This window comes from Carassius gibelio, chromosome B2, assembly GCF_023724105.1.
Source record: "Carassius gibelio isolate Cgi1373 ecotype wild population from Czech Republic chromosome B2, carGib1.2-hapl.c, whole genome shotgun sequence".
NCBI lineage: Eukaryota > Metazoa > Chordata > Actinopteri > Cypriniformes > Cyprinidae > Carassius > Carassius gibelio.
Genome location: NC_068397.1, coordinates 4851261 through 4874942, shown reverse-complemented (window position 1 = coordinate 4874942; position 23682 = coordinate 4851261). Strand labels below are relative to the sequence as shown.

The following is a 23682-nucleotide window of genomic DNA, read 5'->3' as shown; positions in this document are numbered from 1 at the left end:
AGCAGCATCAGCCTACTCGCTGATTGAACAGTGCTTTGATTTCGTGTTTACCACATTACTGACATTTATGGCATATCTGTGTTTCCCTGTAAAGTCATATAGCCTATTATAGTAGGTCTTGCAGCAGATTATCAATATTTTTAATGAAAGTTTTATTTTATTTTTACACAGCTTATATATATATATATATATATATATATATATATATATATATATATATATATATATATATATATATATATATATATATATATATATATATATATTATTTAGAGCAGTGCACATAATATTTCTACATTTCTAAAATAAGTAAACAGAGGCATGCATATGATCTCTTGCCCTGCGGGAATAGCAAGAAATGCGTCGGTTTCTATAATGGATAGAAATATTATTTTCAGCATTGATGGTGCATGAATGCACAACATGTTTCAAATAACTCTTTCACATCTGACATGTGTAACCATTGATTCTAACCGATTTGACAAAAACTCTTATTTATGTTAGCTAACGCATGTGTTGATTTTTATTAAATAGTATTATTTATAATTCTGCTCTACTCTATAAACATATGTCTAGAATTGTGTTGGTCCATGTCCTGTTCTTTGACATTGAGAGCATCCATTCATCCACATCACACCAATGTGCTGAATACATGGCTCATGAATATTAAGTGAGGGAGGTTACTAAGCAACGTCACTTTACGTTATTAATATTAATGACCTGTGCTTTTATCGAGCAAAAATAGAAAAAATAACTGAATACAGATAATTCAGTATAACTACTTATACGATAATGAATTCAAACGCCTTCCATTCTTATGATAAAAAAACAACATGCTAAATATTTGGTTGCGCTGTCGTTTGTTATACGCACGCGCACTGTCGACTCTGTCAGCTGACTTCCGGTCTGAGGGCGGGACTGCTGCTGTGTTCCGCTAATCCTTCAGATCCCGAAAAACACCCCGGAGAGGGAAGGGAACGGTCCATTCCACGCCGATCCGACCAGACATTAAGTAGGTAGAGTCACGTTTTTAAAAATAAGATCACGCGAGGACGAAAAGCGTTTGAAATTTCGCCTGAGAAGAGGGTTTTCATCATAGAAATGTCGGCACAGGTCTCGAGGGATTGAACGGAGCAGTTCACGAGCTCACTTACTATTAATGACTCTTCGTCTGTTTAATTAATATCAGTTACAAGATGACGGATAATCGCGGTTGGGGATGTAAAAACATTTAACTTTACATTTGAAGAACCATCATGTCTTTGAGTTGGCAGACATCTTGTGCTAATTAAACCACACGGGAAGAACACTTCCTGTTCAGCGCCTGCGCGTTGAGTCAATACTAACATCATTTGCCGTTACACGCATATATATATATATATATATATATATATATATATATATATATATATATATATATATATATATATATATATAATCTCGCATTTTTGACGACATCATGACGTTTTGTTATATCAGAGCCATGCACCAACAGATATACTTCTTTAGTTTTCAAGATATGTGAGCTTGGACCACACCATACAAAGTCTGAACGCTGAATAAATATGTTTTCATAGATGTATGGTTTGGAAAATATTTGGCTGAGATACAACTATTTAAAAAAATCTGGAATCTGAGAGTGCAATAATAATAATAAAATGGAGAAAATCGCCTTTAAAAGTTGTCCAAATGAAGTCTTAGCAATGCACATTACTAATCAAAACGTAAGTTTAGATATATTCAAGGTAGGAAATATACAAAATATCTTCATGGAACATGATCTTTACTTAATATCCTAATGATCTTTGACATTTTAAGGGAAAAATTATCATTTCGACCCATTCAGCTATTGCTGCACATATACCTGTGTTGCTTCTGTCTGGTTTTGTGCTCCAGGGTTTCATATATGCTTTTAACACGGGTGCATGTATTTATTTTATCTCTTAAACTCCGTTATTCGGGTTGTCACACACAAGCCCAAGCTGTTGAACATCCTGTCTGCTTTATCTGCTCTCACTTGCAGGGCTCTCAAATCTTATCAAGGTCCCACAGAGCCCTTGTATCAAGCCAGCGAGCGTCATGTTCATTGTAATTGTCCTGTGAGTTACAGGAGTGAGGTCCCACCATGGAATGTGAGGTCTGAGGGGCAGCCACCATGATCGGAGGACTGTTCATCTACAACCATAAAGGGGAGGTGCTCATCTCCCGCGTCTACCGTGATGATATAGGGTGAGTGAGTTCATCATGCCCTTAAAACTGCTTGTGATCTCAAGGACTAGGCTTAAAGGGTTAGTTCACCAAAATATCAAAATGATGTCATTAATGACTCGCCCTCATGTTGTTCCAAACCCTTAAGACCTCCGTTCATCCTCAGAACACAGTTTAAGATATTTTAGATTTAGTCCGAGAGCTCTCAGTCCCTCCGTTGAAAATGTGTGTACGTTATACTGTTATATTGTTGACGTATGACGCTGCTGACGTGTTTTCTGGTGCACCCAATTACAAAGATAACACATCAGTGGCGTCATACGTCAACAATCACAGCAGCACTTACAACAGACACGGAAGAGAAGACAATGCTGAATAAAGAGGCCATTTTTGTTATTTTTGGACCAAAATGTATTTTCAGTGTTTCAACAAATTCGAACAGACCCTCTGATGTCACGTGGACTACTTTGATGATGTTTTTCTTATCTTTCTGGACATGGACAGTAGACCGTACACACAGCTTCAATGGAGAGACTGAGAGCTCTCGGACTAAATCTAAAATATCTTAAACTGTTTCCAAAAATGAGGTCTTACGGATTTGGAACGACATGATGTTGAGTCATTAATGACATAATTTTCATTTTTGGGTGAACTAACTCTTTAAAACCACATAATCCTGAGAGGGGCTGGTGAACAGCAACAAAGAAAACATCAACCACCAAAAGCTGCTCAGAACAACTTAGTAACACATCTACCAATCTACTTCTGCACATACAAACTCTAAATATCTTTATTTTGGCTGTTAAAAAATATCACAATGCATTTTGGCGTGAATCAACTGGCCTATTATTAATATGCAAACTCAGCAGGGTTTAAACTCTGTGTCTTTGGGGTTATCCGGTTAGGGAAGAGGAAGGATGCATTACTCCATTCCATCAGCATAACAAACTCAATTTCATTTTTGTGACCATAAATGGGGAAGTATTGTTTTTTCAAGTTTTTGTGCTCGTATAGATTTCATCAGTGTGTTTCCATTACTGCTGTCCATTTACACATGCAGCCCATGTTTGTCTTTCTCCTTTTCCTTGTCATTATTCCCCTCATGCTCTCTGTACTGTTTTTCTCCATGTTCACTGTGGCTACTGTAGCACTAGGTAAGCGATCCCACTACAACCAGTGACCTGAAAGCATGTTTTTAGACCTCAGCAAGCAACCAATCTCTCTCTGACGCATGTCACCAGTGACCCTCACTCTAGGGTTGGGCAATATACCCAAAAATATTTATCTATCTGTGTTTTAAGCCTATTAATAATACTTGTACATTTTTAGTTTTGTATTTTTTTTTTTGCAATGCAGAGAAGGAGCAAACACTGAAAATATTAAATTACAGCCAACAAGTCAAAGACAAAACATAGCATTTTGTATATTAAATTTTATATGATGTTTCAAAAAACTTAGTGAAAATAAAATGTCTGAATATGGGTGAAATTGTTTCATCATCATTCTGCGTAACAAATATATTTATGTAAAGATATGAGTGCTGTCAAACTATCAATCCCGACTGATCGCGTTCAAAATAACGTTAAATAACGATCGCGTTCATTTCTGCTAAATGAATAAATGTAAATGTAAAATAAGTATTTGTATACATAATATATATACACACACACACACACAGTATATATTTTGAAAATATTTACATGTTTATATTTTCATATTCTTATATATAAATGTTTAATATAAACGTAACATATTTTTCTTAAATCTATAAATGCATGTGTTTGTATTTTTATATATGCATAATAAATAAACACAGCATACACACTATGTAAACAAATACTTAGTTTGAACTCGAGCAATCGGGATTGATAGTTTGACAGCACTAAAAGATAACAACTTCTGACTTATACTTCTACATAAATATATAAACAATAAGTGAAAGCGAGAGATAAAACAATGTAACCATTAAAGCCCTGGCACACTAAGCTGAATGTAAAGCCATTGTTGAGCATCTGTCAGTTCAGTTTTTGCATTAGTTAGGCTCTACTTGGACCCTATTGGCTGCTTTTTACCCTACTGGGCATTTTGAATCAAGAAGCAGTGCAAGAGAAGAAAAGTGAAAGCGAGCAAAGAGGACACACACACACAAAGGGCAGCTCTAATCTCATCTTAGCTCTGCATCCACATACATGTTCTCTCATGCAGGAGCAGTATGTTAGTGCCCGTTGGATATTGGCTGTAGTCTTCACAGTGTGTTCAAACACCACATTTTAGCTCGAAAGCAGGTGATGCGAGGCAGCAAGACAGTCATCTTTCATTGTCACAGTCTTTAAACCATTGTTACCAAAATATAACATGCATAGACTTCCATGTACAGTTTGGAGTGGATGTCCATTAAATCAGTGTGTGGATCAATGAACCATAGAAGAACTGATTCCTATAAATGAAGCAAAGCTCTCAACAATACTGATATTCTCAGGTGTTGTCATTTAAAGGTGAGTTGAGGTGTTTTCGAAATGGGCACAAAAATGTCCTAGTAACATGATTTTTTGGAAATTTAAGAGAAATGGAATAAGCATGTAAAACTTTCCAAGAAGTTGCACCATTTGTTTGTTAATTTTGTATCATTTAAGCATATTGAATGTATTGTGGATATTCATATTGCCCAGCTCTACCACAAGCATGTCACCTGACATACTTCAGTCAATCAGATATTGTCAAGATATGCAAATGCACCAACAGCAGACTGAAGTGACCATGATGCCCTTTCCCTTCTGATTGCACTCAGGCATGAGATGACACGTCTTAATGAGTTTTGTGTATCTTGGCTATTTCGACCTGTTATGCACCTTTCTGAATTAAATGTGTGTCTTAAAATGGCTCACTTTGGCCTTGATGTTTATCGGATCGCAGTTGCAGCAGATTAAACTAGATGGAGTAAAAGTTTCTGCCAAAAAATGTTTAAAAAGAAAAATGGTACTCTCTTTGTGTAAATTTATTTGTTTTAGACTCTTTTGTCGGCGGGACCTTGTTACTTGGTGAAAGCTTGGGTTAGCAGGGTCCATCCCTCAGTGCTTTGTTCGCTGACAGAAGGAGTGTTTTCTTCCAGGGTTCACCATGTGCTCACTCTTTCTGCCCAGCTCCATTATGTCTGGCTTGACCTGATGTTCTTCTCCTCCTTCACAGACGCAATGCTGTGGATGCGTTCCGCGTGAACGTGATCCACGCCCGTCAGCAGGTGCGCTCGCCCGTCACCAACATCGCCCGCACCAGCTTCTTCCACGTCAAGCGCTCCAACATCTGGCTGGCTGCTGTCACCAAGCAGAATGTCAACGCCGCTATGGTGTTCGAGTTCCTCTACAAGATGTGTGACGTCATGGCGGCTTACTTCGGGAAGATCAGCGAGGAGAATATCAAGAACAACTTTGTGCTGATCTACGAGCTGCTGGATGGTAAGACTGGTTCAGAAACACACACACTCCGTTCTCCTTGAGTTGGAGCTGGTCGTCCGTGTACCAGGAGTAATGGTGGCCAGGAAACTTCATCCAACAGCTGAGAAAATAAATGGTTACCTGAATGAAACCTGGAGACAAAATTTGTTTAAAACAGTTCTTGAGGCATTAAGTGTCTCATTCCAGAATAAAGATTCATTTATTTCTTTGAGTGTGTGTTTGCAGAGATCCTGGACTTTGGATACCCACAAAACTCAGAGACAGGAGCACTGAAGACTTTTATTACCCAACAGGGCATCAAAGGACAGGTAAGAATGTGTGTGTGCATGTATATATGTGTGTCAAACGATTCATCGCAATAAATTGCATCCAAAATAAAAGTTTTTGTTCACATAATAGTGTGTGTTTTGTGTATATTTATCATGTATATGTATATATATGTTTAAATTAATATAATTTATAAATAAATATATTTAACATATAAACTTAAATATATACGTGCATCTGTGTGTATTCATACATACATAATACACACAGTACACACACACATATATTATGTAAACAAAAACTTATTTTGGATGCAATTAATCATTTGACAGCATAAAAAGTTCTAAGCACCAGCAGAGTAGTTTAAAAGAGACAAATTCTAATAAAATTATTAATTCTATTTTTAAAGCATCAGAATTATGTTAGGAACCTCTTTTTATTGACATCCTTAAAGGTCAGGCCATTAGTTCAGATTTCACTGTCCCTAGCACAAAAAAAGTGTTTATTATAGATTGACATTTACATATTTTATATAAATGTTAAAAAATTATATATAAATATTTTTTTCCATGCAAATTATTTTTATCGAAAGCATTTAAAATTGTAAAACGTTTCTTTTCCAAACATTTTTTTTTTAATCAAAACATTTTACATTTCTGAAATGCACATTTAAACATTTTAATATAAATATTTTTTTTATATATAATCTGTGCATAAAAAAAAAATAAAAATTATACGTGTTTTGTTTTCATAAAATGTTAAGTTTAGAGAGTTGCCAGCCAAACTTTCCAATTGTTTACATGTGAAAGGGATAAAAATCCTTGTACATAGTACATTTAGCCCTGGCTTAATAGAGCAAGTGGGTCATCTTATTTCCATTTATTTATTTATTTTTTAGCTCTGCCCATGTTTTCTGTGCAGATTCTAATAAACCATTTTTCTCTTCTTTCTTGCTTTTCTGGTCGTGTCTGGATGCAGCATCAGGTATGTGTAAATGCATTTCATTTGAGGTCTTTCTCAGATTACACTATAGTACTAGCAGCCTCAAAGCTTCAAAATAGTCTTCCTAAATCTTCGGCGGTCCATTAATGTCCTCAGACTAAAGAGGAGCAGTCTCAGATCACCAGCCAGGTGACGGGACAAATCGGCTGGCGTCGTGAAGGCATCAAGTATCGCAGAAACGAGCTCTTCCTGGATGTGCTGGAGAGCGTCAACCTGCTGATGTCTCCACAGGGTGAGACGGCTCTTCCTGAGGACTCGTGAGTGTTCAGTTATTAGAGCCAAACCATTCACAGACATCTGTGTCATCCCGACAGGTCAGGTCCTGAGCGCTCACGTCTCCGGTCGGGTGGTGATGAAGAGCTATCTGAGCGGGATGCCTGAATGCAAGTTTGGCATGAATGACAAAATCGTTATCGACAAACAGGGGAAAGGAGGAACCACTGACGATCCTGGGAAAAGGTTTCAGAGAGCCTCATGCACTAATGCTGAGGTTTTATCCTCTATTATTTGCTTTGAAAATCACGTTTGTGTCTTTTTGTCTGGATTTTGTGTTTCTCGATCCAATTTCTTCACAAATGTTTGATTGTAAAGTGTGTGGTTTATTTCGCTTTTTGAAGCTGTGTGTGTTTGTTGCGTCTCTTTTTCTCTGTGCTCCCACAGTGAGTTAGGGGGAAGGTATTGTATATTTATATTTCTGTGTTCAGTTTTATGTTAGTTGTGCTTTTAAACTGTACAACATACAAGTGTCTTTTATTGCTATTTCTATTTAGTTGTTTATATATTCTGTACATCGAACATTATTAGCATTTTTCAAATTGTATCATTATAAATTCAGGGATTTTATTTTTATTTCAAATTCCATCTCGCTACTTTTTTTTTTTTTTAATGCCAGATTACAGAAGAACATACAAAGATTTCGTTTTTTTTTACATAACATAGCAATGTTACTGTTTGGAGTATGTAAAATGTTTCTTACTTTCACCAAGGCTGCATTTATTTGATCAAACATATAGTAATAACATTAATAGATTTGAAAACATAGTTTATTCTTGTGATCTTTTGTTATCGTCACATGATCCATCAGAAATCAGTCTAATCTGCGTATTCACTGCTTCTTATTATTATCTTATATATTTCAGTGGAAACTATGATAATTTTTTCAGGATTCTTTAATAAATAAAGTAACAGCATGTTACTTGTAATATATATATATATATATATATATATATATATATATATTTATTATTATTATTACTATTATTACTATTATTACTATTATTATTATTTTTTTTTTTTTTTTTTTTTAATGCATTAGCTTTCACTTCAGATAAATCTTTAATGCATCCCTGCTGAATAAAAGTATTCATTTACTTAAAAAAAAAAAAAAAAAAAAAAAAGAAAGAAAAGAAATTCCTGACCTCAACTTTTTTGAAACCGTAGTGTAGGTTATTGGTCATACTGAAAATAATGTAAACATTTCAACACATCCCTAGTTTTTAAAAGTACAGCAGTGATTTAATTAGATTGTTGATATTTTTGTCAGTGTTAATACAGTTTATTCTCATATTTGACATATCAAACTCTCACCGTCTTCATTTCTCTAATTTCTACCAGTGGCAAACAGTCCATAGCCATCGACGACTGCACTTTCCATCAGTGTGTGCGTCTCAGCAAGTTCGACTCGGAGCGCAGCATCAGTTTCATCCCTCCTGACGGGGAATATGAGCTCATGAGGTCAGTTCAGCATCCGTCTGTCTTCACACTCCAGTCTGACTCTGTTTCAGCACATCTCACTCTGCGTGTGCAGGTATCGCACCACTAAAGACATAATCCTGCCCTTCCGGGTCATTCCACTGGTTCGAGAGGTCGGGCGCACAAAGCTGGAGGTCAAAGTTGTCATCAAATCTAATTTCAAGCCCTCACTCCTGGCACAGAAAATCGAGGTCAGTTAAAAGAGAATATTAAGACATAACATCACACATGTTGACGTTGTTTATGAGAAAGAGTTTGTCAGATGATCTGAGCTGAATGTTTTGCACAGGTGCGTATTCCTACGCCTCTGAACACTAGTGGAGTGCAGGTGATCTGTATGAAAGGAAAAGCTAAATACAAGGCCAGTGAGAATGCCATCGTGTGGAAGTAAGTGTCACCGTCATCTCCACATTTCTCTGCGTTTGTGTGTGTGTGTGTGTGTGTGTTTCTACTCATTCATGTCTGTCTGCTCAGGATCAAACGCATGGCAGGAATGAAGGAGTCTCAGATCAGTGCGGAGATCGAGCTGCTGCCCACTAATGATAAAAAGAAGTGGGCACGTCCTCCCATTTCCATGAACTTTGAGGTGAGCGTAAGGGTTTTTTTTTTTTTTTTTTACAAATGAGTGGTAAAGGGAGGTGCTGAAAGGGTTAGTTCACCCAAAAATGTAAAATCTGTCACTAAAGGAACACTCAATTTTTTTTCGCTTTTTTTTTTTTTTTTTTTTTTAAATAAGCTAATTTTCCAGCTCCCCTAAAGATAAACAGTGGAGTTTCACTGTTTTTGCATCCATTCCGCCCATCTCCGGGTCTGGTGATAGCACTTTTAGCTTTGCTTAGCCATAGATCATTGAATCTGATTAGACCGTTAGCATCTCGGTTAAAAATGACCAAAGAGTCATTTTTTTTTTTTTTTTTTTAAGAATAGAATTATTATAGTGAGTGCTATTAGGATATGTAATAGCATTAAAATTAGGATATTTTGAAATCCCAGAACTTTCTGACCCTCCATAGAACGCAAGGTAACTACCACAGTCATGGCACAGAAATGTAGTAAGTACATCAGTAATAGTTCATGTGACATCAGTGGTTCAACCCTAATTTTATAAAGCATGAGAATACTTTTTGTGCGCAAAGAAGACTAAAATAATTCTGATTTCACATGGTTTACTTTACCGATGTCCTTACTACATTTCTGTGCCTTGATCATGGTAGTTACCTTGCTGTCTATGAAGGGTCAGAAAGCTCTCAGATTTCATCCAAAATATCCTAATTTGAGTTTTGAAAATGAACGTCTTGTAGGTTTTGAACGACATGAGGGTGAGTAATTAATGACAGATTTTTTAATTTTTGGGTGAACTATCCCTTTAACCTTCATATTATGTCTATAATGGCCGTTAAATTTTATTATACTGTACTATTTTATTTGGTGTACTATAAAATAATATTTGCCCATGTTTGAATACACTTTAAAACCTTGATTTGTGCAACTTAATATGGACAATGGTAAGAAAAAAAATTTCAACTAAAAATAACTATTAAATAAGAAAAAAAAGGGCTAATTTTTGTCAAAAAGCAGAGTAACAGGGTTGAGTGACTTTATATTTGTATATTTTTATGAGATTTGTGGTATTTTAACTAAATAAAACATGGACATCTTTGGATCGTTTAAATCCTTGATTTGTGTAATTGTAATTTAGCCATAAATATAAATATTGATTTAAAACATTATCAGAAAACATCTATTCATAAAATAGGAACATTAGCTTTTTTTATCAACAGGGTAACGGGCTTGAATGAATTGATATTTTAATGGGTTTTTGTAATTAACCTGATAACTGTCACTCATGTTTTTGAAGATAGACTTGAATGTGGATGATACACACCTAAATTTTTATATTTCATGACTGAAAACATTTTGTAACATGATTTTGATCTGCCATTTACATGGTAATGCAATGTCTGATTTTAAAATGGGTTTTGAAGGATGAATTTTGAGATTTTATGTTTTCAAGTGATATATAACTTCTGATGATTTCTAAAATGTGATAGAGAAAAAGGCAACAAGGAAGTCTTTTTTTTAAACAAAGGTCAAAGCTCCTTTTGTAATGTAGATTTCTGAGGGTGCACTCTTGTCATAAATTCATCTATTACTTTTCCTACATAATCTTTAACAAAAAATATTGGTATAATATATATTTGGGAGTCTTAGACCTTTCCAACGATATATAGTTTGTCAAGATTAGATTAAATTTGATTGTAATATAGTATAGTCAACGTAGGCGTCCCGTATACGGGACGGGGTGACATTTAACAGGTTAACTTAAATTTGGACATGTTTGGATACAATTTAAAACCCTGATTTGTGCGTTTTTATTTTAGCAATGCATATAGATAAAATATTAAAAAAGAAAGAAAGTATTATTAATTTACCATCTTGCATTTCTCTTAAATTAAAATGGACTTTATCTCAGGGTTGAATGATATTTTAATATTTTTATGAGGTTTGCAGTGCTTCTTTTGAACTAAAATAAATTTGAACCCAGTTGATTTGTGATTGAATTTAGCAGAAAATATAAATATATAAAAAAACAAATCTATTTAAATAATCAAATATTAGAAGAATGTTCGCTTGATGCTTTTTTTCCCCCTCAAGCGAAGTTGAATTTAGTTTTTATTATCAGTTACATTTTTATGAGAGGTTTTACATTAGATTCAAACTATTAACTTTTTCATATTTTCACATATTTGTATTATTATTATCTGACACACATCTGTTGGTCAACAGTTAGCTCTGTTTAAGCAGCACACATCTGTGATGTATTTCCTCCATCTCAGGTTCCGTTCGCTCCCTCGGGGCTGAAGGTGCGTTATCTGAAGGTGTTCGAGTCGAAACTCAACTACAGTGACCACGATGTGATTAAATGGGTGCGATACATCGGACGCAGCGGTATCTACGAGACGCGCTGCTAATGAGCCGCCGAGCAGAGGGACCAGCTCTTACTCTACTATAAATATACTATGTTTCCCTCCTTCCCCTCTCCTCAAGATTTATGGATGAATTAAAAAGGCTAATTACAAAAAAAATATGCAAAATGTGAATCGTAGTTACCCGTATGTGTTTGTACGAGTGCTGTAATGAACAGATCCAGTGTGTGTGTCTGTGTCTGTCAGTCAAAGCCCAGCTTCCTGACTCGCTGTAGAAGGTTTTACGGGGAACACTGTCCATTTTGTCGTTGGTTATTCTCCCATTGGTCATCCTCTCAGTATCTTATCTCTATCTCTCTGTGACTGTTTAGTTCAGTATAAATAAATGATGAGGAAAAAACATTGCGTTGGTGTGTTCGTCATTCAAAAACTCCTTTCTCTTCGGTTTACATGTAACATCTGTGACTCTGGAGCACAAAAGCAGTCATAAGTAACTCAGGTTTATTTGTAGCAATAGCCAACAATACATTGTATGGGTCAAAATTATCCTTTTTTCTTTTATTCTGATGATGATGGTAGAACAAAATACAAAACCCTTTCTTGTACGTTAGACACTATTTATTTGTCTTCCTTGTCATCCTGTACAATCAAAGGCTGACACAATAAAGGAAGGCAAAGTTAATAAAATAATAGTCTCCCCTAGAGTCACTTAATTTGTGCAAAGGAAAAGTCAGAGGCTGGAAATACAGACAGTACCATAAAAATTAAGCATTAACTATTTGCATAACAACTGTTGAATTCTGACATCAGTGCAAGTCTGGACAGCAGTTTGTTGAGCCTCTGCCTCTCAACAGATCATAGATATTATAATCACTGGTGGTACAAACTCAATTTAAACACATACTGTCTAAGTCTGACCACTGCATATCCATACATGTACATAACATTGATGACAAAGCTCTGTGTTAAGGGTTAAATACGAGTTAAGCTTCTGTCATTCACCACAGTACGTCAATTTGTCCCTCAACTGATTAACAGTATAGCTCTTAAAACGACTACACCGTATAGAAGTCTTCTGTTCCACTGAACACCGACTGCTGAGTTTAACCCAGAATATTCCTTTTAAGTGGTTTGATTCCTTAATTATCAACAGCTCCGTTGGTTAGACTTCAAAACGTGCGAGACTCATTACGCAGAACCTTATTATGTAATTATCAAGCTTGAGTCCAACGATCTAAACCGAACTTGGGAAACTAGTCCTTCAACCTATGTTTTAGGATATTCATGAAGAGATCTTTTAAAAAACACAATCACAGTGAGAGATAAACAGGGCATTGTGCGGTGATGAAATTGCATACTTTCATTTTTACAGTTAAAACAGACTCTTTAGGTTATTAAGCATATATTTTTGAAATACAGAGTTCAAATTTGGAATTCTGATATTTATTAAAGCGTGATACACCAAATCCATGCAGACAAACGATCATTTTCTACTCCGTCATGCCTGTATAATATTGGCGCGTTTTTTTCATTCGTAGAATTATCACCACGGCTACACTGATTATGCACCTTGTGATACAGACAAATCATTTGAATTTTTTAGCTTTTATCTTACAGTTCACCTTGCAGCGACATCAATCTCGCTCCCAAGAGACACATGTCTTAACAAATATATATTACGATAAGAACTAGGGGTGTAACGATACGCGTATTCGTATTGAACCGTTCGGTACGACGCTTTCGGTTCGGTACGCGGTACGCATTATGTATACCGAACGGTTCGTTGGAGTAATTAATTATATTTGAAAAAAAAAAAAAAAAGAGAGAGAGAAATATAATGATATGCGTTCAACAAGGTAGCCCAATAACCCAAACAACGTAACAGGCAACGCCCCTGACACTCCCGAAGAAGAAAAAAACACCATCTTATATGTTTATGTTAGGCTACTCAGCAGGCGCTCGCTCACTCAGTACGCGCTGAAGGCTCGTTGCAAAATAGCCAATGCGTTTAACAGACTAGAAATGAGAAGATCCTCCAATAACCAACAGGTCTGGTGTTTGGGTGCACTTTGGATTCCCTTTAAGCTATAATGGTGATGGCAAGAGAGTGGTGGATAAAAAAACAACGGTATGTCGCATCTGCAACATGACAGGGTACACCAGCGGGAATACAAAAAAAAAAAACACCAGTACTATCTGGGAAAAGACGAAAAAAAGGAGAAACATGCACGCAGCAAACTATCCCTGCAGCATTTAGACACTATAGCTTACAGGGAATCCAACCCAAACACCAGACCTGTTGGTTATTTTAGGATCTTATATTTCTGGTCTGTTAAATGCATTCGACATTTTGCAACGAGCCTTCAGCGCGTGCTGAGTGAGCGAGCGCCTTAGGGGCCGTTCACATATCGTGCCTAAAAACGCGTGGAAAACGCTAAGCGCGTCTTTCTCCTCCTTTCCAAAGCGCTCGGGCAGAAGCGCTCATGAGGTGTCTGTCTTTGCTAAGCAACAATGACGTGCTCTCTCCATGAGACGCGGAAATTTCAGCGAAGGATAAATGGATTTGCAGCTCTAAAAATCGCTTACAGTAGCTCTGCTACTAAATTTATTTCAAAATTGCAATCCATATACAACTATGATCAGCTGATCCTTCATCTTGGCTGAGCTCTCAACGTTGTTACGGGAAAGGATGAAGCTGATTGGTTGGTTCTTGTCACATGACCCGCGGTGCGCTTGCGGCATTCTGAAAAGTTGAGATGTTTTTACATTTTGCTGTATCTAAAACGTATCGAACCGAACCGAACCGAACCGTGACATCAGTGTATCGTATCGAACCGAACCGTGAATTTTGTGAACCGTTACACCCCTAATAAGAACATTAAAACTGAACTTAAAACAAAAATGAAACGCATTAATACCATGTGCACTCGTTTTAAAGGGTTACTCCTTCCCAAAATGGACATTTTGTCATTAATCACTTACCCCCATGTCGTTCCAAACCTGTAAAAGCTTAGTTCGTCTTCGGAACACAGTTTAAGATATTTTGGATGAAAGCCAGGAGGCTTGTGACTGTCCCATAGACTGCCAAATAAATAACAGTGTCATGGTCCAGAAAAGTATTAAAGACATTGTCAGAGTAGTCCATCTGCCATCAGTGATTCACCCGTAACATTATAAATCAGCTGTTGAACCTCTGACGGCAGATGGACTATTATGATGACGCTTTTCATACTTTTCTGGACCTTGACAGTGTAATTACTCAGCAGTCTATGGGACAGTCACAAGCCTCCCGGTTTGCATCCAAAAAATCTTAAACTGTGTTCTGAAGACGAAACAAAGCTTTTATGGGCATTTTACGAGATGGGGGTAAGTGATCCATGACAAAATGTCCATTTTGGGGTGGAGTATCCCTTTAAAACACGACAAAGCCCTACCAAATTCAAGAAGAGATGCTGGAGTTTGAGTACTCGCATCCCATCGCTGACAATGCCTTAAAACCCCATCAAGTTGGAACAGACTCCGTCGCTAATGCTCTAGACATCGCTCTGTTTTAACCCTTCATGTGTGTTAGTAATACAGAGAGCGAAACCGATGGATGGTGTGAGGATTGCTTCGTTTCTGAGGTTGGATTGCCAGTATTGGAAGACAGATGCGTGGTGCGCTATGCCACTCTAATCTTCGTCGTCCTCCTCATCTTCGCTGATGGCAAGCCCGCGGGGGGCGTGGGTGTAGTCGGACAGGGCACTGTCGTGATGGGACAAGGGCGAGGAGGGCGGGGAGGTTTTGGTGAAGAAGGGCAGGCGGAAGGTTGGAGACGGGGAGCGCTCGCGTGTGGGACTGCTGCTGGGGCTCTGCCGCGGACTGATGGCCTGAAGCATTCGCCCTTTACCCTCCTTCAGCATGTGCTTCTGTTAGAGAGGAACAACAGCACATAGCATTGTGACCCTGGACCACAAAACCAGTCTTAAGTGTCAATTTGTTTTTAAAGTGATCTGAAAGCTGAATAAATCATCTTTCCATCTATGTATGGTTTGTTGGGATCAGAAAGTATCTGGCAGAGATACAACTATCTGAAAATCTGGAATCTGAGGGTGAAGAAAAAACCTTTTTGATGATTTTGAGAAAATCATCTTTAAAGTTGTCCAAATGAAGTTCTTAGCAATGCATATTACTAATCGAAAACTACGTTTTGATATATTCATAGTAGAAAATATACAAAATATTTTCATGGAACATGATCTTCACTTTATATCCGAATTATTTTTGGCTTAAAAGAAAAATCGATCATTTACCCCAGTGACTTAAGACTGGTTTTGTGCTCCAGGGTCACATATGGGATATTCCAAAATGCGCATATAATTAGGTGGATGGAAACAAAGCTACTGATACATGAGGAGCAATGATATACAAGTGATAAAACAAGTCTCAGTTATCTTAACAGTACAGTTAGCAAGTTTTCTGTTCATACTGTATAATAAAAAAAATAGAGCAAGTTAGTCTAAGATGCCTTTTTTGGATTTTGTTAGTTGTATATTAAATAAAAAGTATACCAATACCAAAAAAAAAGATACGTTTTATTCATATAAGAATATTGCATCTTTAATGTAACAACTATTCTGGAATCAACCGAGAGTCGCGTCCCTGATGTGCAGTTTTGAGAGGCGTAGAGCATTGACCGTCACACATATGAGGACAGGATGCAGAGTTTGCGGTTTTAGGATATAGCTATTGTTAAAGAGATACCCACCAATGCTCCCTCCGGTCCAAACATCTGCAGGAAGTTTCCGATGAACTCCCGGGACTTCTCTTCCCATTTCTGGATCAGGTCGATGCTCTTCTCCTCCACCTTCTGCACAAACTCTTTACTCTTCTCCTCCACGTCCTTCACCTTCTTCTTCACCTTGTCCACACGCTCCTGAAGGTTGTACTTCTTTTCCTGCATGTCGGTAATAACGCACAGCACAGCAAAATCTCATTTCTGGTATCGAATCTTAATCTCGAGAGCATTTTCTACCAGTAACCGAATGAAGGCTCACATTGATGAAGCTGACGTTAAGCTCTTTTGCGGTGTAGCCTCGCTGAAGATTCCGTCTGACGTAGACGTCATAATCTCGTACGATGCGTGTGATGACGTCAGAGGTAGAAATGCCCTCGGTCCGTTGGGTCGGTGCGAACATTCCTGCGGAAGGTTTTAAAGATTAAGAACAAGGACATTTCGTTTCTAATCAACCAACAGATGTCTTCGTACTCTGAAGTTTCAGATGCAGAGATCGAGCTCTGCTTCAAAAACACACAGAGGTTATTTCTTGAAGCTGGTGTCCTCCTCACCTGCTTCTTTGATGTCCTTGTAAACATCATCACTGTCAGCTGAGGAGTATGGGATATCATCATGGGCCACAAAGTCAATCTTAGGTATCGAAAAACACAGACGTTCATGACATGAAGACGCAATTCATTAGCTCACCACCCCCTGCAACCCCTCTTCCTCTGACACTAATAAAAGTGAATATATAACATAACGTGTGAGTGTTATACTACTGCTCAGTTCTCTCTCGTCTCACCCGATGCTTGGTGAGGAACTCAGGCGTGAGAGTCCACGGAGCATTTCGGACCACCTCGTCCACATAGCGACAGTGACTGACCGCATCATAGCGTTCATCCTCGTTCATGACGGTGAAGCCCTTTAACTTGTGTGTGAGGTCATCACTGCACACTGCAGAGAGAGAGAGAGAGAGAGGCGCTAAATACAGACTGATCTGAATGATCACTGTGCGCTCAGGACTGGAGCTGCTCACGATTACTTACCGCCTACAATGAGATGAGTGTTTGGGAAAAGGCATTTAGCCTGCATGAGAGCGCGGGCATGTCCTGAGTGGAACATGTCGAAGATGCCATCAGCGTACACACGCACAGGCCTGTCGGCTGAAAACAATGAGAAGGACATCAGCTTCAAGAGAGTATGAAAGGTAAACAACAGAAAACTAACTGTTTTATGTATAAATACTACCGTTTTTTATTATTATTGAGAAATTATTCTTTTTTTTAAGCAAGTATGCTTTCCATTTTTTTAAAAGTGATAATAATTCAAATAAACATTCTATCTATTTATTTAAAGAAACGTCAGTTTCCACAAAAATATGAAGCAGCTCAACTATTTACAGATAGATTTCTGAAGGATCATGTGACACTGAAGATGTAGCACGGGAATAAACTGCATTTTAAAATGTATTCAAATAAAAAATAGCTTTTTAATAGTTACAATCTGACTGTTTTGATTGTATTTTTAATCAGATAAATGCAGCCTCGGTGAGTATAAGATATGTCTTTCAACAATAGTGCTGTCAAACGATTAATTGCGATGTTTACATAATATACATGTATGTGTGCTGTGTATATACACATTATATGAATAGATGTAAATATTTTTAAAAAAAATATATACATATATATATTATTTCTTTTATATTTACATCTATTCATATAATGTATATATATATATATACACACACACACACACAGAACACACACATATATTATTAATATAATAATTGTTTTGACAGCACTATTCAAAAACATTTGAAGGTAGTACAGATTAAAATACAAACATTCTAGAAAATTTGCAGAGTCATAGCCCAAAATATTGGCACCATTCCATTTTTGACAAGTAACGCAACGCTTCTTTCGAAATCTCTTTTGGCATCAACATATGTATTTCTTTTAGGGATCCACAGAATTGGCATATTTTAGTAAACGCTCTCTTTTCTCAAAGAAAAAGCAAAGAGATTTGTAATATCGATGCATCGAACCTTTCTTTGTTTGTTTTTTTTAACCAAGTTTCAGAAATCTATATGTCTCAGTCGAAGAACACACACCCTTTTCATATTTCTCATAAGTTTCTATAGTGGAGAACGGAAACTACAACAAAATATAATTTGAAAACAAACAATGAGGTATGACAAAAGCCTGGAATTGTTTTCAATTCAGATGCGTATCCTACTGAATACCAATAACTATGTCTGGAAGTGGCATATGAAAGAAAAAGAGTGGCCCAAAATGTCATTCGAGAGATGAGGGAATATTATGAAACACAAAGGTTCCTCCAAAGGTTGTAAATACAGTAAAAGTTAGTTTGTAATGGGCATTTTTGTTTAAAAATAAATGTGTGGATACAATGTTGTAATAATGCAAAAATGTTGCAATACAAATATGGCCATGATTGTATATAATGGCCGTTGAGTTGAGCTGAATGCAGGTATGTGAATGTGCAAAATAACCTACGTGGAGTGCCTCTGCGAGCTTCCTCCATGGTGACGCGCTGATATGGCTTATCTTCCACCGACTCCAGCTGATCTGCATACGGAGCCGGGTATTTCAGACCCTGAGGGGCGAGAAGCATCACAGCTTTAGGGCTCGGACAGCATCTCTCACCTGTACACACGCTTACACCTTCTTCTCACTCACCACTGTGCATCGCTTAACCTTCAGCGGTTTCTCGCCCTCCTCTGCCTCTCCATTTGAACCTTCTCTCTTCCTCTTCCTGGACAGTCTTGCAGAGCCGTGGGCCTCCATTCAGGCTCTATTAACACACACAGGAGAAAAACAACAGGAATGATGATGATGATGATGATAATTAAAAGGCATTGAGTTGTACTCCATCTGGTCAGGTCCACAGCATCAGATTTCCAAGTCTGTGTTAACCCTTCCTCATTCCAATCATTCTTCATCGAAACACACAGCCTTGAGTCTCATCAGGGTTGAATGAAACAAAGGTAGGAATGTGACCCGAACACAACATTACATCCATTATAGCACACTCATAACTGACACAGCAACTGAACACAGCCCTGCTTTGAGATCTGACACTGATAAACAAACTAAACGAAGGCCAGGCCGTGTTTCAGATGAACACAGATCAGCACTTTAGTTTATAATACAACCACAATCCCATGATTTCAGCCTCTTATCTAAGAGTCCAAACGAGCACACACACGCTCATTAAGAGCAACCCTAGCTTTGCGAGTGTGTATATAATATAAGTTTGATTAAAAGAGTAATTAGTTCACGTCCGTTATAATGCTCCACATTCTTAAAATGTTAACGTTACTGGATTTCAACTTAGTTTTGAGAAAAATATGAAAAACCATTGGAGAAGGGGTTTTGATACATCATGAAATAACAGTGGGAGTGTCTCAAAAAGTGACAGTTTAGTTCAACTACTCAATCAAACAGCTAACCTGAAAAAAAAATAATCTTTTGATCTAGTTAGTCAACACACCAGCTGGCTCTTGTTGATGATCTTTAGGACGCATATGAACATTAGCGGCTTACCCTTGTGTTTTAGTGCAGTTATTCGCTCAGGCCGTGTTCAAGGTGTTTTGAAGGTGTGTGTTTCTTTAGGCTGAAGACTGACAGGAGTCGGAAGTGTCTTGTCTCGCGGTTTAAATGTTCCTGTGTTTGTAATCTCAGAGCTTCAGTTCCGATATGACACATAAGAGACTGCGACCAAATGAGTTCGGTTCGGAACCAAGATGGCAGCGAAACAGTGACGCTTTCAAAATAAAAGTCATTGCATCGTCACCACAAGTTAAAATACGATTGCCGTTGATCGTGATATTAAATAAAATGCAAATAATTTATATATATATATATATATATATATATATATATATATATATATATATATATATATATATATATATATATATATATATATATATATAATTTATAATTTATAATTTATATATATATATATATATATATATATATATATATATATATATATATATATATATATATATATATATATATATATATATAAACATTTTCTGGTATAACTGTAGAGGTTTTTCATCATTCTCATGATCCCAACCCAGTGAGTCTCTTGGTAACAAACAAACAAATAAATACTGGGACATTTCTCAAAATATATTTTATGTTACAGACTTTCATTTTAATGTTAATTCAGATTTGAAAATTAAAAGTTAAGTTCAATTCTATTTTTGTCCGTGTCAGTGGTTGAATTTTCAAGGTTAAAGCCTTACAATTATTTTCTAATCGTAAACGATTTTATACTCAAATATGTTTTAATGTATTTTTTCTGTTGTATGAAATTGTGTCAAATACAAATATATAAATCGTGCCTATAATTAATTTGTAAATTATTTTTATTGATTTTTTATGGCTTATATTACTGTTAATTACTTAAAAAAGATATCAGATGGCTGAGAGAGTGAACCGTGTGCAAAGCTGTAATGTAGACAAATCTGTTATTTATAAAATGTGTAAAAAAGTTATAATGATGAATAAGCAGGTGTGTAAACTTTGATTGCTTGTGTAGGTTGAGGAAGCAAGTTTAAATGATTGCGCTCAGGCGCTTTCTCAGTCGCCTACACTGGGTCCTTCATTCCTACCGAACGACTCTTCTGGTCGTCTGTCCACGTGGAGATGAGGAGATGAGAGGCATCACGCGCTCTTAAAGCGGTAAAGACGGCTTCATTGTGTGGCATGTGGGTAAGTAGTGAGTATTTCAACTCCAGGTGTGAATCTATGATTTGTATGAATTTGCTGATTTTAAATAATTTGATTAAAAAATAGAATAACGTGAAGCTGCAATGCAAGTAATTCCAGATGAACAGTTCTCTGTTTCGCCTTTGTGTTGCCCGTTCATTTCCCTTTAGATGAATGTGGTGTCAACTAAGGCGCACAATAACTCTTGAAATGGTCTAATCTGTGAGAGAACACTCTAATTGTTCCTCTTGCTCGTGCTGTGACAAGAACAGTGTTCACAATAAACTGCATTCATGACTCGATCATGTGTGTGAGTGCTTTAACAATCATATTCTGTCATTTCAGGAGAGCAGGCCTGCACCAGACACATGGACCATCTTACATTACACGTGGTCTGCAGCTACGTCTGTGCCTTTCAAAAGTCTCATGTTATGGACCACAATCGATGATGCATTTTACTACGTAATGTAATCCATAAACATGTAAAGTCTAAAATCCTGTTTATTATAAAGGGTCTATATATTCACTGAGGAGTGATGCTTTCTAGTTGGAGGTAAATTACTCCGCATTCAAGAACTAGTGATTGATAACTCAATGACAAACAAATTTGTTCCCTCTTTTGCTGCTTTGTAATGATTTGTATTGGTAAAAAGTGTTGCATGCATGACTTTGAGTTCAATAAGGTCTGACTTGTGCACATTGCTAGATTTTCAGCATCATAAGTTCATGCTGAGTCCAAGTGTTTCTGTGGCTTAATATTTCTTGTTCTCTTCCAGATACTGTTTTCTGTGTATGTGAATTTGCACTACATTCTTTTATAAATAAAACTTTCTGCTTAACAGTCTGTCTCTTGTGTGGATGTTTTATGGTCTCTCTCTATAGTTTAAATGTGGTACATGGAATTAAAAAGTAAATAGTCCAAACTCCGTTTCCTCATTAGAAATAGTTGTTCACTTTTCTCTTGCATTGCGGTTAACAATTCAGACAAATTGCTTTCATTAGGGAATTATTTGTGGTGTCATTTGGTGTCAGAATAATTTATTTGGTTTAAAATACAAACAATTGTATTGTGTACAGAAATGAACTTATTTTCTCACATTCATAAGATTTAATATTCATTATATTTAAATGCACTGAAACATTTGCTTTATTTTTAGAAATGCAAACTTTTAATGTTTTTATAATCTTTTAGTGGATTGAACAGACCTCAAGGTTTCAGAGGAATATGAAACGTAGCCTCGTTTGCAATCAATATTAATTGAGCCACTGATGCTCTTTACCTGTAGCGGCTATTTTGATGAAAAATCTTTATGAAATAATTAATGGGTAATGTTTGGCTAATAAAATATGATCTTCTATACATTTGGCAATTCACCATTATGTATCATATGTAGTCTAGACGTGAAAATGTGCATTTTTCTAACAACTCTGAAATTGAAAAAAACAGTTTTTAGCATTACAAATGAGTTTTCTCATGGGCGTATCTCAGATAGACATGACCCTTTTGACATATGGTCACCTGACAAATATTTAGCAGTTTCTTAGATTATAGGAATGCACATCACATGTATGAATAAGATATATTACAGTGAAAAAAGACCTGAAAAGTTTTCTGTCCACCTGGAAAAACGCAAGGTATAATTGGTTTACACTAGGGGTGTAACGGTACGCAAAAATCACGGTTCGGTACGTACCTCGGTTTTAAAGTCACGGTTCGGTTCATTTTCGGTACAGTAAGGGAAAGAAATGCAAACGTTAAACTGCAGGTTGTTTATTACTATATAACAATTTGTTTACACTTTAGAAAAATACTTTTTAATAAAATATATATAAAATAAAAAAAGAATAAGAAATAAAATACTGCTGCAAAGTTCTCCACTAAATAAAATACTCTCAGTCTCAAACCAATATCATATAATAAAATATAATGAAAAATATAAATAAATAACTATGATTACAGTGCAGCATGACCAATCCCAGCTTGTAGGCCTGCTCATATTTAAAATATATATATAACTTTTCCAAAGTGTAAAGTGCATCATCAACAGTTTAAGTTTTTAGACCTGCTGATTTCGTTACTGCGTTGGACCGATCGGAATTAAGAGCAAAGGTCTGTTTAAATGCAGACCTATGTTCCGCACACAAAATATTGCATTCGGTCATTCTGAAAGCCCTGTACCGAAACGGTCCGGTACAAATACATGTACCGTTACACCCCTAGATTACACTGTGTGAAAAAGTTCCATTTAAAGAACATTGTGGGAATTTCTATGAGCATTTGATGTGACAAATGACTTTGAGCATTTCCAGTGTTATATGATTCAGAAGCCAAATCTGCCTGCAAACCACAGTGATTATAAACCAGGTCAAGTCATTGTATCCTCTCTAATTTTATCTAACCTACTTTAATGTGATTTATATTCAGGTTTATTTTTATCAAGAGATACAAATGGTTTAAGATGTGGTAGATTGTTCAGATGGGTACTAAGGAAACATTTAAAAACAAATAAAGAGAGAATATAAAAAAATGATAGCTTTTAATATATTTCGTTTTTATTAAAACAAAA

The 23682-nt window shown here is 36.5% G+C and overlaps 2 protein-coding genes, 1 long non-coding RNA gene and 1 other non-coding gene across 4 annotated transcripts; 3 read left to right on the top strand and 1 right to left on the bottom strand.

Annotated features, from left to right (window-relative positions):
• The first annotated feature begins 880 nt into the window (after nt 1–880).
• Nucleotides 881–12010, top strand: LOC127950741 (AP-2 complex subunit mu-A-like). The gene is made up of 13 exons (XM_052547970.1): nt 881–1012; nt 2111–2229; nt 5395–5660; nt 5886–5968; nt 6906–6911; nt 7026–7161; nt 7244–7388; nt 7590–7604; nt 8544–8663; nt 8737–8872; nt 8971–9068; nt 9156–9267; nt 11519–12010. Exons 2-13 carry the CDS (start codon nt 2156–2158, stop codon nt 11651–11653), a joined length of 1326 nt encoding a protein of 441 aa, XP_052403930.1. The 5' UTR covers nt 881–1012; nt 2111–2155; the 3' UTR covers nt 11654–12010.
• Nucleotides 12011–12092: 82 nt separating this feature from the next.
• LOC127950740 (choline-phosphate cytidylyltransferase A-like) lies at nt 12093–20145 on the bottom strand. Its single transcript, XM_052547969.1, has 9 exons — nt 19937–20145; nt 19070–19184; nt 18887–18986; nt 17414–17530; nt 17170–17321; nt 16937–17015; nt 16645–16787; nt 16356–16544; nt 12093–15516 (listed from the first exon to the last, which is right to left on the bottom strand). The coding sequence occupies exons 2-9, from the start codon at nt 19175–19177 to the stop codon at nt 15280–15282; spliced, it is 1125 nt and encodes a 374-aa protein (XP_052403929.1). The 5' UTR covers nt 19178–19184; nt 19937–20145; the 3' UTR covers nt 12093–15279.
• Nucleotides 20146–20789: 644 nt separating this feature from the next.
• On the top strand, nt 20790–21956 carry LOC127951339 (uncharacterized). The gene is made up of 3 exons (XR_008152643.1): nt 20790–20856; nt 20946–21118; nt 21461–21956. It is a non-coding gene; the product is annotated as an uncharacterized LOC127951339 (long non-coding RNA).
• On the top strand, nt 21254–21389 carry LOC127951716 (small nucleolar RNA SNORA13). The gene has a single exon (XR_008152716.1). It is a non-coding gene; the product is annotated as a small nucleolar RNA SNORA13 (small nucleolar RNA).
• Nucleotides 21957–23682: the final 1726 nt, after the last annotated feature.

What these genes read in the sequence shown, in the direction of transcription:
- LOC127950741 (XM_052547970.1), top strand. Translation starts at nt 2,156, where the DNA reads ATGATCGGAGGACTGTTCATCTACAACCATAAAGGGGAGGTGCTCATC. An exon ending in TCCTGGCACAGAAAATCGAG is followed by an intron (nt 8,873 to 8,970) that starts GTCAGTTAAAAG and finishes TGTTTTGCACAG; the next exon opens with GTGCGTATTCCTACGCCTCT. An exon ending in GAGAATGCCATCGTGTGGAA is followed by an intron (nt 9,069 to 9,155) that starts GTAAGTGTCACC and finishes CTGTCTGCTCAG; the next exon opens with GATCAAACGCATGGCAGGAA.
- LOC127950740 (XM_052547969.1), bottom strand. Translation starts at nt 19,177, where the DNA reads ATGGAGGCCCACGGCTCTGCAAGACTGTCCAGGAAGAGGAAGAGAGAA. An exon ending in CACTCATCTCATTGTAGGCG is followed by an intron (nt 17,322 to 17,413) that starts GTAAGTAATCGT and finishes CTCTCTCTGCAG; the next exon opens with TGTGCAGTGATGACCTCACA. An exon ending in AGTTCCTCACCAAGCATCGG is followed by an intron (nt 17,016 to 17,169) that starts GTGAGACGAGAG and finishes TCGATACCTAAG; the next exon opens with ATTGACTTTGTGGCCCATGA.